Source organism: Pogoniulus pusillus, chromosome 9 (assembly GCF_015220805.1).
Source record: "Pogoniulus pusillus isolate bPogPus1 chromosome 9, bPogPus1.pri, whole genome shotgun sequence".
NCBI lineage: Eukaryota > Metazoa > Chordata > Aves > Piciformes > Lybiidae > Pogoniulus > Pogoniulus pusillus.
The window spans coordinates 33,959,543-33,978,220 of NC_087272.1; the positions used below are offsets into that span (position 1 = coordinate 33,959,543).

The 18,678-nt window shown below is 38.1% G+C and overlaps 1 protein-coding gene across 3 annotated transcripts in view; it reads right to left on the minus strand.

The window, feature by feature from the left end:
* PDS5A (PDS5 cohesin associated factor A) overlaps positions 1–18,678 on the minus strand; it is a 95,250-nt gene that overhangs the window by 32,160 nt on the left and 44,412 nt on the right. For all 3 annotated transcript variants that reach the window (XM_064149171.1, XM_064149169.1, XM_064149170.1), the window contains exons 8-16: positions 18,076–18,216; positions 16,439–16,554; positions 15,146–15,240; positions 14,149–14,294; positions 7,414–7,565; positions 3,974–4,087; positions 1,617–1,698; positions 763–811; positions 499–638 (exon numbers count right to left, since the gene is read on the minus strand). In XM_064149171.1, coding sequence (XP_064005241.1) covers positions 499–638; positions 763–811; positions 1,617–1,698; positions 3,974–4,087; positions 7,414–7,565; positions 14,149–14,294; positions 15,146–15,240; positions 16,439–16,554; positions 18,076–18,216 — 1,035 coding nt within the window. The remainder of the gene's footprint in view (positions 1–498; positions 639–762; positions 812–1,616; positions 1,699–3,973; positions 4,088–7,413; positions 7,566–14,148; positions 14,295–15,145; positions 15,241–16,438; positions 16,555–18,075; positions 18,217–18,678) is intronic.

The window sequence follows — 18,678 nt, forward strand, 5'->3', positions numbered from 1 at the left end:
CCAGTCCCCTAATCATTCCTGTAGCACTCCACTGGACCCTCTCCAGCAGATCCCTGTCCCCCTTAAACTGGGGAGCCCAAAACTGAATGCAGTATTCAAGATGAGGTCTTGGCAGGGCAGAGTAGATGGGAAGGAGAATATATATGCAGATGGTATAATATTTGGCTTGCTGGTATTCAGAACAACCTTCATCAGTGTCAATTTAGGAACCATACCATAAAAGAGCAACTTGAAATGTGTTTTTAAATTATATTAGTCTTTCAGACTTCGTGCTTGATGGTCATAATCCAAAGACACAGTAAAGCTAATGTTTTCTTAGGAAGCAAGATGATCATAAAGTGTATTTTCCCCAAGTTCTACAGTTAACCAAAAAGGAATTTTATGAAAATCATGAATATATAAGGATCACATTAAAGGTATCAAGAGGCCATTAACTCTGAATAACTGTTTTGAGCACAAATATTTAAGGTATAAACGTTTGCTTTTCCATTTCCTTACCACACAGACATCTGCCTGTTTACAAGAGCATGTGGGGCTAATTAACAATTCAAGCTGGGACCGAAGCTTCTCATCATCACCTAGAACCTGATTGAATTTCTTCACAAAATCTTGTGCTTTTCCAGGATCTGGAAGGTTTTCTGTATGATCAAACAAAAATTAACATGAAATAAATCTGCCAACTTCAGTATGCCAAAATTCCTGACATAATTTTTTTTTCCAGGAATGCTGTAGTAACATTTTATAGAACTTATTAACACTTACTTGCTATGGTCATCAGCTTTCCAAACATGGCAGCACTGTTTGCTTCTGACTGAGAACAACAGCAAAAGAAACAAACAAAATCAGTGACAACTCCTGTAAAAAAATATACCTTTTAAGCTGATCTGTTAATTCTTCTGCAGCACTACCTTTTATTCTGGACTCTTATTAAGAATAAACACTACAATATTATAAACAGTACGATTAGCAGCTGCTACATACAGAAAAAAATGGAGGGGCAAAAAAAGTCTTCTTGGAGTATCAAAGAACTTCAATGCTTAACTAATTCACATAACAGATAAAAAAAAGCAGTTGGAAAAAGACTTCAAAAAAACCAAATAATGCCAAACAAACAACTCCCTCAAGGCCACCCCATGCCAATCCCCTCAAAGCAATGCCCCTTCTATGTAAAGTTTCTGGGAGTTTGAAGATATGCTTCTAAGTAGAATTCCAATATTGATGCTTAAGAACTTGTTCTCAAATAGATCTATGTTTTAAGTTACAACATATTCCATTCTCAAAACACATTATAAAATGAGAAACAGAAAAAAAATGGTGGGTTTGGTAAAAAAAAACAAAAACAGTTCAAAAATTGTCAAAAGCAAACAAAAACCTTGGCATTGTGAATCTTTTTCCAGCATTATTGACTGTCAATATAAAATAATGGTAAACATAGGGAGGCCTTTAAGCATTACTGAAAGTAGCTTTATTTAATGAGAATGGAACATTGTCTACATATGGAAAAAAATAAACACTGAACAAATAATCTTGTATTAAAAAAAAAGGCAACCCAAAACAAACAGTAAATTAGTCTAAGAAGTCCACTGGATAAAGTATTAGTATTTCCATAACCGTACAGTGGGCTGCTTATGCAAGTCTAGTAATTCTCGTACGTGACTCCTTAGCATGTTCTGGCACTTCCACATCTCATTCAGTGCTCTGCAAAAGTCCAAAACCAGAAAAGTACATTTTACCAGTGAAAAGAACGTGCTGGGTGTATTAGTAAACAATTATTTATCTTTGTGCTAGTTTGAAGCTAACTAGAATGTTTTGGTGAGAAGGACTAGGTTACAGGCTGTGAAATTCTGGGCCCCTCAATTCAAGAAGGGTGTTGAGGTGCTGGAACATGTCCAGAGAAGGGCAACGAAGCTGGTGAGGGGCCTGGAGCACAAATCCTATGAGGAGAGGTTGAGGGAGCTGGGCCTGTTTAGCCTGGAGAAGAGGAGGCTCAGGGGTGATCTTATTACTGTCTACAACTACCTGAAGGGACATTGTAGCCAGGTGGGGGGTGGCCTCTTCTCCCAGGTAACCAGCAATAGAACAAGGGGACACAGTCTCAAGCTGTGCCAGGGTAGGTATAGGCTGGATGTTAGGAGGAAGTTGTTGGCAGAGAGAGTGATTGGCATTGGAATGGGCTGCCCAGGGAGGTGGTGGAGGCACCGTCCCTGGGGGTCTTCAAGAAAAGACTGGATGAGGCACTTAGTGCCATGGTCTGGTTGATTGGTTAGGGCTGGGTGCTAGGTTGGACTGGATGATCTTGGAGGTCTCTTCCAACCTGGTTGATTCTATGATTCTATGATAGGAAAACAATGGCGACTTCACTCACAGGCTTGCTGAGATGTATAAGAATAAAAGCAAAACAGAGATAAGGGAGTCTTCTCTTCTGCTGCTGGCCAGCTCCAAGCTGGATCTCACTCTCTGACCTCACCCTCCATTTTCTTTTCTAATCCACTTTGCTTCCTAACTCCTTGGCTGAACCTCCATTCTTCCTTGAGACTGAGGTAAGGTTGAGAGGGGTAGGGGGAAGGTGAAGGGGCAGTTGGGAGCCCCTCCTGGGGACTCAGGTTTCTGGGAGGGCTGTTGTGTTTCTGTATTACCTTTTACCTTGTATATTTCTGTATGTACTGTAACTATCTGCTTGTATATTGTGCTAGCTGTAAATATAAGCTTCATTCATATTTCCAGAGCTGGCTGAGTCTAGTCTGGGTGATTTCTAAAGTGTGGGGGGGCGGGAAACACCCAAACCATCAAAATTTTACAGGTGCAACATCTGCTAGATATGACCAAAACCTAACATGTATTAAAAATAACCGTTCAAACAAGGTGAAACTGATGTGGTCTTGTTACAGACTGTAGCATCACCTCCTTGTTATTCTGCTTGGAACAGTTTCACAGAAGCAGGACACTCACAGTATCACAGAATCACAGAACATTAGGGGTTGGAAGGGACTTTAGAAAATCATCTAGTTCAACCTCTCTACCAGGGCAGGAGCACCTAGAGCAAGTCACACAGGAATGCATCCAGGTGGATTTTCAATGTCTTCAGAAGAGACTCCACAACCTCTCTGGGCCAGCCGTTACAATGTTTTGCCACCCAAATTATCCTGAAAATAACATTTTAGACTTTAAAGTTGGAAAGTAACATTAGAATAGACATTAGGAAGAAATTTTTCCTCATAAGGGTGGTGAGGCACTGACCAAGTTGCCCAGAGATGTTGTGGAGGCTCCAAGGCTGGACCTGTTGAAAGCCAAGTTGGATGGGGCTGGTCTAGCAGGAGGTGTCCCTGCCAATGGTAGGGGGCTTGGAACTAAATGATCTGGAAGGATCCCTCCAGCCCAAACCATTCCATCAGTCTACAAAATACTGCTAGTTTGGCCTTATTATATTGAAAAGTATTTTGCACCCTAGTTTTAATCTACGATTCTATGACTTTTAACATAAAAACCAGGTCACTCTCAAACAGAACTGAATTATAGCTATCTTCAACATGGACTTTTAACATAGACCAAACCTAGAAGGCATTGCTTGTGCATTTTTAGCTCTGTGTTGTTCTCACTGGGTGAAAATGAATGGATAAGACTACTCTCCTCAAATATAAATTTGTCTGTGTCTAATTGACATCAAGAGTTTGTGTATAAAAAGGAAATGTTTTTAAGTACAGTTTGCAGAATCATAGAATCAGTCAGGGTTGGAAGGGACCACAAGGATCATCTAGTCCAACCCCACCGCCATGGGCAGGTACACCCTACCCTAGATTAGGCTGGCCAGAGCCTCATCCAGCTTGACCTTAAACACCTCCAGGGATATAGAACTATTAGTAACACTAATAAGGTTAAGCACCAGTTACTTATCTATGCAATTTGACTTGTATAGTCAGAATTTACATAAAAATGTGATGGAAAAAGTCCAAGAAACCATTTGCCCTGTACTCACTTGACAGCGTTTGGATCCAAGCTAGCATACAAATAATACAAACACTTCATCCGCTCTTCCGTTTCCAAATTGTGTGGAACAAGATACTGAGCAAAGATTTTCTCTACCAATAACCTGAAGGAAAAGAAGAGATAAAAAATGTGCATTTCCAGGAGCGCTGGATACCCTTTGGGTAAAGGAAAAAAAGAACTATCAAAAAAATCACTAAAACCAGACTTTTAAGTGGAGAAGAAAACCAAAACCAAAGCACCTAAAAAGCAGTGTTGCTTATTCTCATCTGTAAAGATCTCTTCCCTTGTTGACAAAAAAAAATTAGTAAGACCTGCTTCATGAGAACTTTTACATGTTCTTTCATTTTCACCTTTAAGAGGGAGTAATTGCTTTATTTGTCCCCATCCAAATTCTCCTTTCTTTCTTTAGGCTCTGAGAATCTCCCTTTGTTCACCCTTGTACATAAGAAAATGGGTTATAGACAGCAAGTATAAAGAAAGAATACATGAATATAACGAGGAAAGTAAAAACCTGAAGTATCCTTGAGGGAAAGGTTAAGATAAAACATCAGTGTGTTTGAGAAAACAGCAAAACTACTCATTATTCTAATGCAGAAGTTAAAAATTACCATTAAAAAGGTAGAGACAAGGCAACAACAAAACATAGCCAATAAAAGGAGAAAAAGGAAAACTATGCAAGAGCAAACCAACCCAACAAAAACATTCTCCAATTATCTTTCTTAAAAAATATAGATATATATTTAAAGTTTTACATGAAAGGGAAAACTTGAAACTACAAAATACAACTCTACAGTTCATCCAGTTAGAATGCCCTCTCTAATGAAAGAGCATCCAGACATTAATATAATCCACACCAATCAGAGCTGTGCACGATTTGATATTTATGGATAAATATTTTGTGTGTTTCCATTTACAAGCTTTTTTACTATGGCTCCTAGTAAGTACTCATGGAATGCCTTGTAAAAGACCACAGAAGCAGCACAGGGCAAGCACCATACTTCTGCTCAAAGAAAATTCCAAGAGACCTGATGGCAAGGCAGAGGAATAAAAAGATGAATACAAGGCATCCTATTGGTATTAAAAAACCCCACAAAAACTTGGCTTTCTTCTTTTCAACATACATTTCACTACTGATGACTCCAAGAACTAAATTGCTTGCAGAATAGGATCTTCAGACTTCAAGAGATTCCATCTCTGTTTAGCAAGTAGTAGGATACTGAAGACATCTGTCACCTTACTAATCTAGGAGCACTGCTCTATCCCATGTGTCTACAGATCTATTTTCTAGACTAGCTGTCAATCCAAATGGTGAGACTCTATCATGCCTTCCCTAGACAACACTAGTTGGGGTAAAGATCTACAAACAGGGATAATACCTCTGAGGGAACACTCTTCTCCTGTGAGGAATGTCACTGACTAGCACACTAAGAGCAGGAAGCAGGCCACTGTTTTTAAGATGTGGTTATTTAACTCCACTTGTTATGCACTTGTACAAATAAAAGCTCAGAACACACAAGCTCTAAGCAGTTCTTACAGTTGAAAGTTCTCAATCTTGGGTAGATATGCATATCAACAGTCCAGTAACAACAAACCCCACTGTCAAGTGACTGAGTTAAGGACATGGGGAGAGAAATTGTTCTACTCCACTGTGATACTGTGCTATTATCTTCTGAAAGAAGAACCACTGTTAGGGTTATGTAATGCTCCAAGGCTCAGGCTATTAATTTTTACTTTTTTCCATTCTTGCTTCTTATCCTCATCCCTCATTATGCAAGGATAACAGTCCAGAATTGGCTAATTTTGGCCTGTGCATCTGTGTTTAAAGGACTGAATGGAGTATGTCTTAAGAGTTCAAAGCATTTCTACAGCTCTTCAGGTGCTGCAAGTGCTAACTTTGTAATTCTGACAACGATAACACTGAAACGCATTTACTACTTTACTCTTGAGTTGAGGGAACGAACCCAATCCAATGGTGTGACTGAGCAACAGTTTCATTGTGAGCCTTAAAATCTAGTAAAATCTGCATTAAAATTCAAGGTAGCAAAGTGAACTAGAGGAACACTTTAAAAATCAAGCCAGCAGTGCTTCAGCATGGACACACAGAAAACAAACAGCATACAATCCACATCTACTCATGAGCAGAGAAGTTTCAGTGGCTTAGACTGACTTCCACAAGAAGTCAAGTCAGAGAAAGAAACTCAACTTTGCCACAACAGTCTTTCCTTAGAACTCCTTGTCTCATTTCACTGACACTGTCCTGCATTTTCTGTGAGCAGGAACACTGAAAACATCTGCTCAGCTGTGGCAGAACTTTGATTCATTCTCTGTTGAGTATCAAACCTGTGCACTGACTGTGAGATATGAACATGCTAGAAAACCAACAAGAACCTCTCAATGCAAATTAAAGCCTAGTTGATGCATATAATCTGCAGAAAGTAGCTTTGAATAATCTGAATGTCAAAGACTTCCTAATTTTTCACTATTTGGTACTTCTGTCTCAGCAGACTTTAAGAGTAATTTCTGTGTGTATGATCTCCTGACTTTACTTCAAAAAAACAAACAAATCAGCAACCAAAAACCCAGCAAAAAACCCCAAAACCAAACCACCAAAAAGTCAACAACTAATTAAATATCTAACTCTGGCCCACTTATGAACAGCCAGATAAGCAAAGTGAGCCTTCATGACTGCAGCAGTAAGAATTCATTATCACTAAGTGAAAACTGAAGAAGGCCATTAGTGAATCAGTCACCAAGATCACAAACACAATGAGGCAGACAAATGTTAGATGCTAAAAAACACTACACAGCTGTTTCTGAGTCTGCTGTATTAAAAATCTAGGCTGAAATTCTATCTTTGTGTGATCTCATGGTTTGGCTCTCCTTGTGAAAGGCAAAGAATTATCAGGGAGAACTGAAAACTATCTCCCAAAACCTCAGCCAAAATACTTTTCCCTAAGCCAAAATGTTATTTCAAAAACTAAAGGGGCTGAGTGATAAAACAGGGAAGGTTAGGCAATAGCAGAAGCACCTCTGGTATTTCTTCAGCTTGTGCTCTACCCAAAAAGGGGTAGAAAAAAGGGGTCCATTTTCACACAGCATACCAAAAGGAAATATCTGTGCATAAATTCACAGTGCTTACATTTCCAGTGTCTGGCAAACAGTAAGGTAAACATGAACTGGTGTAGTAAATGCAATATTTGACTTTTTTTTTTCCTTCTCTATACAGTAGTTTGTTAATGATCATCTACTAGCATCATAGATCTAGTTGCATCAGTAAACCAAAGAAATACATTGAACAGGTAACAGAAGCACACTGAACACCTTAATTATTATTACATGTATCATATTCTTAAAACTACAAAGAGCCACGACAGCTTTCTCAGAATAAGCACTACACAATTAAAATTAGGAAGGCTTAGATTAACTCACTTGTCATCAATGCTATTTTGATAATATATGTGCAAAAGTTTATCCTTTATCCAGCTCACTTTCTCTGCAGCATCTTTTCCAGCCTCCGCATGAAGACAATACTTCTTGTATAGCTGGGCAAGACCCATCATAGCTTCCTTTCTTACTCGCCACTTGAGAGGAAAAAATGAAAGGTAGGAAGTGGTTTTGGTAAATAAACATCAAGCACATACAAAATACAGTAAAGATGTACCTGTGTGAAAAGCAGAAGTGCCACATTCTGACTTCCTGTATTTAGACAGGGCATAAGTTGAAAATTCAGGGCCTCTAAATGAGAATTTGTAAAGCCTACATAAGAGCTTCTTCCTTGTATTAAGCAGATTAAGTACTGTCTGTACAGAAGAAACCAGTACTTCTCTGTGCTAAGCAAATTAAAACTGGGAGGCACTTGGTATGAAAACATGAAGTACAGCTTAACAGATATGCCTGAGTAAGGGCCTTCCTGAGCCAGGATTTGGAAGAGTTACCTATTCAGAGACAGGCAACCTTCTTTCTCTGCATAGCCTTATGCTATCCTAAAGCACACCTCTCTAGATATGGGAGGTTTGGAAGGTAGGCCCAGCTAAACTTGAGGGTCTGAACTCTTAGATCACTTTTACAGGACAGCAGGAGAGACCTCTTTTTCTGAAGCCTTGAAGTAATCACTGTAAGACTCCACAGATCCAGGAAAAAACAAACTACAACATCTGCAGGCAGAGTTTCTGGGTTCTGATCCTTGCCTTTGGTGGTCACTATTTAGCCCTTCATGTAAACAGGAAACATCCCACTATTAAACACTTCAACAGACACAATCTGTAAGCTCTCCTACGCTGATTTGTGGAAGGAACCAAACCAGAAGAGACTAAGAACTGAGAGAACAGTGTCTCCCATTGAAGGATATACACAGAAAACCCCAAAAGAAACTTATTTTCCCTCACTGTTTGGATGAAATTCAACTTGAAAGAGAATTTCTTCCCAAACACTCTAGATACCAATTTTTGCTTTGAACTCCAAGGACTAACAATGCTAAAGCCATTTCAATCCATCAAGCATAAATGTAGATACTATTATTCACACTGCATAACTTCTTCAATCTTGTTAAACCGAGGGCTTGTTTTAGTAACACCAAGTGAGTTACTGCACATTTAATTTCTTAATAGTTTTACTGAGTGACTTCCTTTTCTTGAAGGACAAAGAAAGGAAATATTTTGAAGATAATATGGCTTATGTCAGCACAACAGCCTTACACACCACTAGGTGCTGAAATAAGTTCTATCAAGAAGATGGAAAAAGGAAATTGTACTGTAGTACATATTTCTTAAATATTAAAAGCCATGAGTAAAGGTCAAGACAGTAGTGATTGTACATAGTTTAACTGTTTTCACAAGAGAGAATTGTAAGTATAAATAGACATTGGCTTCTTTAGAGGAATCTGTTCACACCCTTTGCAATATAAAACACATTTTAAACAGAACAAAGGTCCGAAACATTTTCAGAGAAGGATTAGTGTTTTCCTGAAGTCACAGAATCACAGAATGCATCAGGTTCGAAGGGATCCTTGAAGGTCATCTTGCCCAACCTCTCTGCAGTGAACAAGTACATCTTTAACTAGATCAGGCTACGTAGGTCCTCAGCACATTTGACCTTCAATGGGGTCAGGGATGGGGGCTCCACCACCTCTCTAGGCAACCTCTTCCTTTATTTCACTACTCTTAGAATAGAGAGCTTCCTTCCAATTCAGACATAACCCCTCCTATGCAAGTGACAGCTTCCTCAGACAGGAACAATGACAAAACTATTGTCAGAAGAGAGAAAAGTACTGCAAGAGATGATTCTACAAAATCTAAGCCTAAAATGAAAGCAGAGTACTTAATGAGGAGTTATACGGTTTGGATTGCCAACAGATTTCTGATCATGGAAACTGCCATAGAGCATACAAGTCAGAGCATACAGTAAGGCACTTTTTATGCAGAAGATGGAAGGCACTGGACAGAACCCCTTAGAAAATGGTTTAACTCTGTAGAAGCAAGTCACTGAACAGGAGGTACAGGGAGAAAATAAAAAAAGCAAGGTGCTAACAAGAATAAAGCTCAAACAGCACATAGTAGGGTAAAAACTGAATGCACATGAAAATAAAGGAGAATGTAACCATCAAGAGGAGCAGATTAATAAACACAGCTAACAGAAGCACTACCCTGATCTCATTAACAAAAGAAATTTAACAGTCTTCCTTAGTTAATCAGCAGAATTAAACTCCTCACCTGTTGGAATAGTTAACCTAATCTTTTCATACAGTTAAGAATATTAACCTCTTAATTTTTTTCTCCTTGAACTGGAAAAAGCCACAATGTTTTTTAGTACACCCAGAGAAAGAGAAGACTAACACATGCAGAAAAATCTATAAAGAGAACCAGAAAAATGAGCCTATTTCTATGGCTCCTTAGTCTCTGACTTTTGACTTAAAGATGATAATGTGAAAGTCTGTTCTCGTGAAGGGGTGAAGTCTGTGGATCACAAAAGCTGTTGAGAAACATGGGAGCCCAAGTCAGCTGTCAAAATTCTCCTCTATTACTTCAGGTTTCTCAGGTTCTATTTTGCAAAGTAAAGGCACTGTAAAGACTCTAGAGACAGTGCTCAGAACGATTCTTATAAAGGACTGGATTCCAGACTTTGGGATGCATCTGTTCCCACAATTATTTTCCAACTGGACCAACAGAAGTGGATTTGAAAACTATAGGTGGTAGTGTTTGCTTGGGGATTCTTGTGTTATCTTTTTAATAGCTGTAACAATTGTGCAAATGTAGATGCAGATTGAGTTAACTAAGGATGTTATTTTAAAAAACATAGCTCCTGTCTTTTAGCCAAAAACTTTTACCCTAAAAAAAAACCCAAACAAACCAAAAAGCAAAATCCATTAAGGCATTTTTATTAATACTATGCCAACAAGAATATGGACAGGAGAAAAATCCCACAGCTCACATAAATAATGTAGCAGTTACAATGACTTAAATTTTCACACTATTTCTATAAAGAGAAAAGGTAGACCTGAAATGACAGATCAGTGTGTTTGAGACATCAGCATTTTACTTCAGTCTTGTGGACAAGTGTTCTTTTTACAGTCTTATCTATACTCATTTGACAGATGATTGCAGGCCTAAAAAGAATTAGATGAAGTCAAATTGATGAATGATCACTTAGGAACTTGCTGTGGATTTGCCCAACAGAAACCTCGCTACAAAGGGTAAATGCAGTCAGTAGAAGATAATTGAGTTCTTTAAAGCAAAAGAATAATTGAAGTGGGTATAATGCACTATGTCTGGAAACAAAAACCAATACCTTCACAGAAAATATGGAGACAGTAATATGGACATATCAATATCCCTCTCTCAAACTGAATAAAAAATATTGTTTTTTAAAATTATGAATGTTTGAAAGTCTTTGATATTGGCTTTACAGCTCTATTTACAAAGGCATGCTATATTGTTACCTGCAAAATGTAAATGTTTGTTGTAGTCATTTCTAGTCAATCCTCAATTCTTATTTCTCCTCAGGATGCATTTTCATTAAAGCTCTCTCCAGAGATTTTTATAAGAGAAACATCATCTAGAGGAGAAGTTATTCTTCACTGGTGACTGCCTGAAAAGGCACCTAACTTTGAAATATATCATCAAACCTATGACCAGTGTGAAATCACTGAGTCAAACATACTAGCAACATTAAGAAGTCCCATGCTGGGTTAAGGCTCTCTGAACTGAAAATCCCCAGTTCCCTAGAAATGAGTATTACAGCTGTACAACTGACTGCTTCTTACTGCTGGCAGCATGATAAAGGAGAGGCTATGCAGAAGGCACAGCAACAAACATCCCATTTTGACCAGGTGCCAAGACCCAGTGGGAAGTGGTGGTTACACTCAAAGTTTTTAGATCTCATAAATGACTTTTTGGACATGTTTGTTTAATGGCTGACAAAAAGAAGGAAGGTAATCACTCCTGAGGAATGTGCTAAGTCAAGTTGTATGTAAAAGGAATTGAAAAGCTGCTTTTTCAATAGTGAACATACTAAACAGTGGGATTTCCCTTTATGCAACTACAACATCCTCTTCTCAAAACACAATGCAGTAACATTCTCAGTTAAAAAAGGGAAAATAACAGATTTTAAAAATAAGAATTCAATTAACTAGCTAAAATGATACAGCTTACAGAAAGGATGTTCTCTGTCATAAAGGTACAACAAAACCCAACATGGTTACACACGACAGTGAAGGGTACTATTAAAACATCACCCTCCAAAGAGCATCAAGCCCCATCTGACAGAGTGTATACAACAGAGAGTTATTAGCTCTGGCAAGTTGAAGGTAAAATCTTGATGAAGCATGGCAAAAGTTATAGAACCAAATTATTAGCAATGTACTATTTAACCACCATCACCAAATCCTCCAGAAGAAGAAACCTTTCAGACAGTTTAGTAAGGCTCAAAACAAAGTAAGATTTATTCCAGAGAGGTCTGAAGAGATTTCTTAAAGCACCATTAGAATCCCTTTTAAAACAACTTAACAAAATGAACAGTGACAGAATCATTATGACCAAGTGATATCCCATTTGTGACTTGTACAGGAATTTAGTAGAAGTCATACACTACATACTAACTACTGCTACTGCAATTGTCAGTGGACAGATTGAAAACAGCAAGTGTGAAAGCCAAAGGATCCCAAGAGGCACAGTGCCACTCACCAGAGTAGCTGATTTTGAATGGGCAAAGAGGCTGAAATAAAACACTGACAACAACAAAGAGCAGACACTGCTGGGAAATGAAGTTATGACAATGAGTCATTACACTTCACACAATGGGAAGCTCTGTCTATGAAAAAAATCTATTTTAGTAGACACACAAATATACTAAAATGCATTAAGATCTCTAAAAACCTTCCAACAGATTTTAAGATCCTCTGGTATGAGACTAAGAATCCTGTTGTGGATTAATTATTAAGCAAAACACAGGGAACAATGGCTGGAAACAGACAAGTGGTTTTTCACAGTGGAAGAACCAGAAGGAAGATATTGATGGGAGTCAGAAAGGAATCTGTGACACTAAACATATGAAACATTATTAGGAAATGAATGGAACAGTGTGTATAAATTTCACTGAGCTAGTCAGATCTAATATTGTAATGCAGAATTGCAGAGCAATGTCATGCTACTGAATCACTGCAACATGAAATGAAAGACATTCGCGTTAAGGCCAGCTTTTCCCACCTGTATGTCTAATATTAGATAATGTGCCACCTGAAATTATTCAGGAAAAATACCTAAGAAAACAGGGATGTTTGCCAAAATTGTCCCCTCAGTGCTCAAAAGTATCATAGAAGACAGAATGTTAAAGAATAAGAAAAGATTCTCATAAATCGTGTACAGAGCGCACAGCTTGAATGCCACAGGCAAGTCTGGTCACACTGGGTCCAACAGGATAGAGAATAACCAGACAACAATGATCAGAAGCATGCAATAATCATTTTGTGTGATAGTTAACTAGGTGATTCTTTAGTTGGGAAAGTAAAGGAGTGGGAAAGATACATTATACATATTTATGATTCATAAGTGGGTCAAAGAAGATTTATTCCTTCACATAAGTGAAATTATCAGACAAGCTTAAAAGAAGTTATTTTTTTCCACACATGCATATTAAACTCCAGTTTATTGATGCAGATGTCATAGATGAAGTCTAAATAAATTCAAGACATAATTCCAAAATTTCATGGAATGAAAAGTTCATGGTCTCTTTTCACAGGTAACTGGAGACAGAGCAAGGGGGAATGGCCTCAAACTGAGGCTGGGGAGGTTTAGACTGGACATTAGGAACAAGTTTTTCATGGAGAGAGTGGTCAGGCACTGGAATGAGCTGCCCAGGGAGATAGTGGAGTCACTGACCCTAGATGTGTTTAAAAGTTGTTTGGATGTGATACTTAGGCCTATGGTTTAAGGTGAATCTTGTAGAGTAGGGTTATAGGTTGGACTTGGTGATCCCGAGGGTCTTTTCCAACCTGGATGTTTCTGTGATTCTGTGAATAATGTTCCATTGAAAACTATGACAAGCATGATGAAGCAGATTTAAGAAATCTCTAAATCACAAATCGCTGGAAACTGAAAACTGAACACTATGAGAATTACACTGGGCTACATAGGGACCTTTGGCCTCAACATGTGGCAATTCTCATGTTCTTACTAAATTAATATGCTCCTCGAATCAATGACTTATTTGCAACAGAACAAGGGGACACAGTCTCAAGTTGTGCCAGGGGAAGTACAGGCTGGATGTTAGGAGGAAGTTCTTCACAGAGAGAGTGATTTCCCATTGGAATGGGCTGCCCAGGGAGGTGGTGGAGTCACTGTCCCTGGAGGCATTCAAGAAAAGACTGGATGAGGCACTCAGTGCCATGGGCTAGTTGACTGGATGGGGCTGGGTGCTAGGTTGGACTGGATGATCTTGGAAGTCTCTTCCAACCTGGTTGATCCTATGATTGACAGTGCTTGATTGGTGCCTCCATAATATGCAATCTACATTAAGATGTTCTGGTAGGAGAGAACTGCTTTTGTCTCTCACAACGTTTTGGTTAATAGTCAACTCTGGTTTTGTGGCTTTGGGTTTAGATGATTTTTTGTTTTACTTTTAGCAAATTATATTAAAAACAGTTATTCCTGAAAATAAAATCTTAACACTTACCCGTTTGTCTAGTGTTCTTTCCCTTACAAATCCAAGCAGCTGGTCATTGACTAAAGAAAGATCTCTCTTGCCCGCAGTAATAATTGTAACAATAACATCATGTCGAATGGCTTCTTCTGGGTCGTGGGATCTAACCTTCAAATACTCTGTTATGATCAGAAATAATGGAAAAAATGGCTTTTTGCTCATGTAGATAATGGTACACTCCAAATTACTAATAATACATAGGAGAATTAAATGCCAGTCATATAACACAACCATATAATCTATTTAACTGCCTATAGGAGATATTTGTTCCATCATTTCTACCTTAAATATCAAGCAACTTTGTGACTGTAAATATCAGAAGATAACAGTGAATGGCTTTTACAAATAACCTCGTTTGCAACAAGCAATGAAGTGAAATAAAATTGATTAGAATACACTGAAAGTAAGGAGGGGGGGGGAAAGAGCAGCAATTTTCATTTCCAAAGAGCTAAGGTAAGTTAGCCTACAGCAATAGTCAGCCTTGTTAGTTTATTTGCATCAAAAAAGAAGCATTTTCAGTTCCATCTGAAAATCTGCTCATAGTTAGAATGATGTTGAAGTGAAGACACCTCACGGTTTAGATCAGCACAATGACATTTTTTAAAACTCAGTGGAAGAGCACAGTAGGGAACATGCTGGCTTTGAACATAAACCAAGATGCTGTGGCAGTATTAGCTTTGACTTGCCAAAAGTTTCATTAGAATCTGCAACGACTTTAAAACTAATTCTGCAGCAGGCAGCTTCTTAAAAACCGCCTCTGATGAAGTCCACACCATGTCACACACTCCTCTCTTTCTAATAACCAAAGCTTGCCTTCAGCAGAAAGCAATTACTTTGTAGTTAGCTCTTCCATCAAGCATCAAGTGCTGGACTTGATACATTTTAGAACCACAGTGCTATGTACAGAAATAATTACACTCTTCCTTGCTCATTTCTTAAATTATTCTAAACCCCTGTATCAGCATCTCACCAGTGAGGTCTTTTGCTAAGTCTGGATGGTTCATTAAACAATGACTGGCGAATTTCACGCTCTCTAATCTCACAGGGACATGGATATCATTGAACCTAGAGGGATAGAAGATGATGAATGTTAATTTTTAATTAGCCTTGCAAATCAAGATTATTCTCTATGTAGTAACATGTGTTGATAGTATGTTCCATTAACTATTAGAATACTCTACACATGGCAAAAGAATACAAGAGAAATGTTTTTTAACTTATCTCTAGAATGTACCTCAGATACATTTTTATGTTGTTTCTTGGGAAATTAAGTCAGGACTAAAATGAAAGAATGCACAGGCTATATGCTGATGAAATGTTTACTCAGAGGATTTTATCCATGGACTTTTAAATGTTAATTATCAATACACTGTCAATCATATATATTTATGTATACATACACATGTATATTTATGTATATATACATAAATACAAATCAAATTACCAGAGTTTCAATCTCCATGTAACATGGACCATCTGAAAACACTTTGAGAGTGATAAATTTCTGTACTTAAAAGAAATATCCTTTCACTCAAAGAGGTGACTGCCAAATTCAAGATGCAGTAGCAGCTGTAGCTGAGTAGTATGAAACTTCAACAATGCTGGCATATATACCATGTGGTTTCTGCTGGGTATGAGTTGTGCTATTGATCTAATGTATGTCTATAGCTGACAGCAGTGCAGCAGCAGTTCTTCAGGCTTCATCATTCTAAAATGTTAACAGTATGCAGTTCCTGCTTTGAAGCTTTAATAAAAGAAGGAACTGGGGTTCTTCAGCCTGGTGAAAAGGAGACTGAGGCGAGACTTTCTTGATCACTACAACCACTTGAAAGGAAGTTGAAGCAAGATGGTTGTTGGTCTCTTCTCTCCAGTATCAAGAGACACGAGAAGAGGACGTGGCCTCAAGTTGCACCAGGGGAGGGTTAGACTGCATACCAGAAAAAACTTCTTGACTAAAAAGGTTCTCAAAAACTGGAACTGGCTCCTCAAGGAGGTGGTTGAATCTGTATCCCTGAAGGTGTTTAAAAGCCACAGAGATGTGGTGTTAAGGGATATATGTAGTCTAGCACTGGACTTGGCAGAGTTAGATAACAGTTGGACTTGATCTTAAAAGGTCTTTTCCAACCAAAATCATTTTATAAGCATAAAAGACTTTGTTCAAATACAATTGCATCCTCTAAAAACCTACTTAGAAATGCAACAATACCTGAAAATTCTGAACAAAAAGAACAGAAATGGAGAATTCTGTCCCTGTTTCTCTTACCGCCCAAGAAAGCACTGCCAAAGAGGACGATTCTGCGTGGCCAGATCAGAATCTTTGGAGCCAAAGAGTTTAGCCAGAAGTCGAACAACAGCCAAACGTTCTTCTCCATCATTGCTCTAAATAGCAAAACATGAAAGAAGAACTGTAAATCATTACCTGTAGCATCTCTATACTAATTGCTGGCTTCAATTTCTTTCTGCTTTTGCAAGTAACATTTAAAAAGTGAACCTGAAATAATCGCTTATAATGCTCAAACTTCCTAATTACATTAGATGAATATGAGTAAAAATAGACAAATATCTATTAACATTATTAATTATCTGTACTGGGTCCACCTCAAATACTGTGTCCAGTTCTGGTATCTCCATCATAAGAAGGATACAGAGCTGTTGAAGTGAGTCCTATGAGGGCCACAAGACAGCTGGGCAATCTCTGCTATGAGGATAGAGTGAGAGAGCTGGGGTTGTACAGCCTGAAGAAGTCTCCAGGATATCATCCCTATAGCTGTCTTCCAGTACCTGATAGGATCCTACAGGAAGGCTGCAGAGGGACTTTTCAGAAGGGTGTCTAGCAATAGGACAAGGGGAAATGGTTTTATGCTGAAGGAGAGTAAGTTTATACTGCATCTTAGAAAGATGTTCCTCAGTACAGTAGAGTGGTGAGACTTTAAAATAGGCTGCCCAGGGAGGCTGTGGATGCCCTTGAACACCCTTTCTGAGGGTGTTCAAGGCCAGGCTGCATGAGGTCTTGAGCAGCTGAGCCTAGCTGAGAGGTGTCCTTGCCACTGACTGGAGTAGATGATCTCTAAGGTCCCTTCCAACCTAAGCCATTCTTTGATTCTATATGCTTGGAAAGCTCTGCCTCTTTCAGGAATGAAAATCCATGCACAACAGTCTGAATACCATATATCTCTGAACTTCAACAGTGAACAATCTCATTTTTGCCTTAAAGCATTTTCAAGAGAATTTTATGTGCGTCAAAAAGACACCAGTTAAGATGTTATAATTAGATGTGCATTAATAAAATTAATAAAATGTAATTTCACCCAATGTATATTTCTTGATTTTTTTTGGTGCCACCATACCCTATAATATGTACATACCTGAAGTATTTATCTTGTTCACTTACAATCTTAAGGTGAAAAACTTTTTAATTTTAAAAAGCCAGACCCCCATATTAGGATAAATTAACTATTTCCAAAGATTCAAAAGAAGCCAGCTGACTTACTAGCTGATTGTGACCAATCTGAGAAGACATTCTGGAATATTTCCTCTATAATTCAAATATTATTTCACTAAAGAGAATTCTGCAGATCAATACTGAAGCTGACTTCAGTATTTCCTGCATATACTTGCATTTCATGACCTAAACCAACCACAACCTAATTATTTTCTAAACTCCAGTTGAAACTCAAAGACTAAGTATTAGATTATATAAATTCACCATTATTATTTTCTGTACATAATACACATCAGCAAGCACAGAAAGCACACAGTTGTATACAACTTTCCACTATCTTTCCTGCAATATTACATTTATCTCTAAAATAAGCACATTTTTATCCCTCCAGCAGAACACATTAAATCTACAGCTCTGTGCTCTTACTATGCACACAAGTTTTACTACTTGTAACCTACCTTCAGCTTGAATTCAAGCTGTGGCATGACAGACAGCAGTAAGTGAGGATCTATGGCAAAAAGCTCTTGTATCAAGTCAAACACATGTTCTGATAAGTCACTTACTGATGACTTTCCCAGTACCAGAACCTGGTTAAAAAACTAGAACAAATAAAAAAGTTATCTACCAGATTTTCCTTCAATAATACAAACATTATTCTTAAAAATTATTCTAAGGTAGCATCATTAATACTTCAATTCTAATGGAAAGTACTCTATGCACATTTTATTTGTTACATCAAAGCATTTCAGCCCTGCAGTTCTGGATCAAGTAAATTACAAACATCCTTTGGAGTTCAGTTCTATTCTTGAGAATCACAGAATTGTTTTGATTGACAAAGACCTCTAAGATCATCATGTCCAACTGTTTTACCAGGATTGATTAATTCATAGTAATTTGGTAATTTAACTTGCACTTGGGTCACAACAATCTCATGCTTGGGGGAGAGTGGTTGGAAACTGCCCAGCAGAGAAAGACCCAAAGGTATTGATCAGCAGCTGGCTGAACATAAGCTAATGTGTGCCCAGGTGGTCAAGAAGGCCAACGTGATCTTGATGTGGATC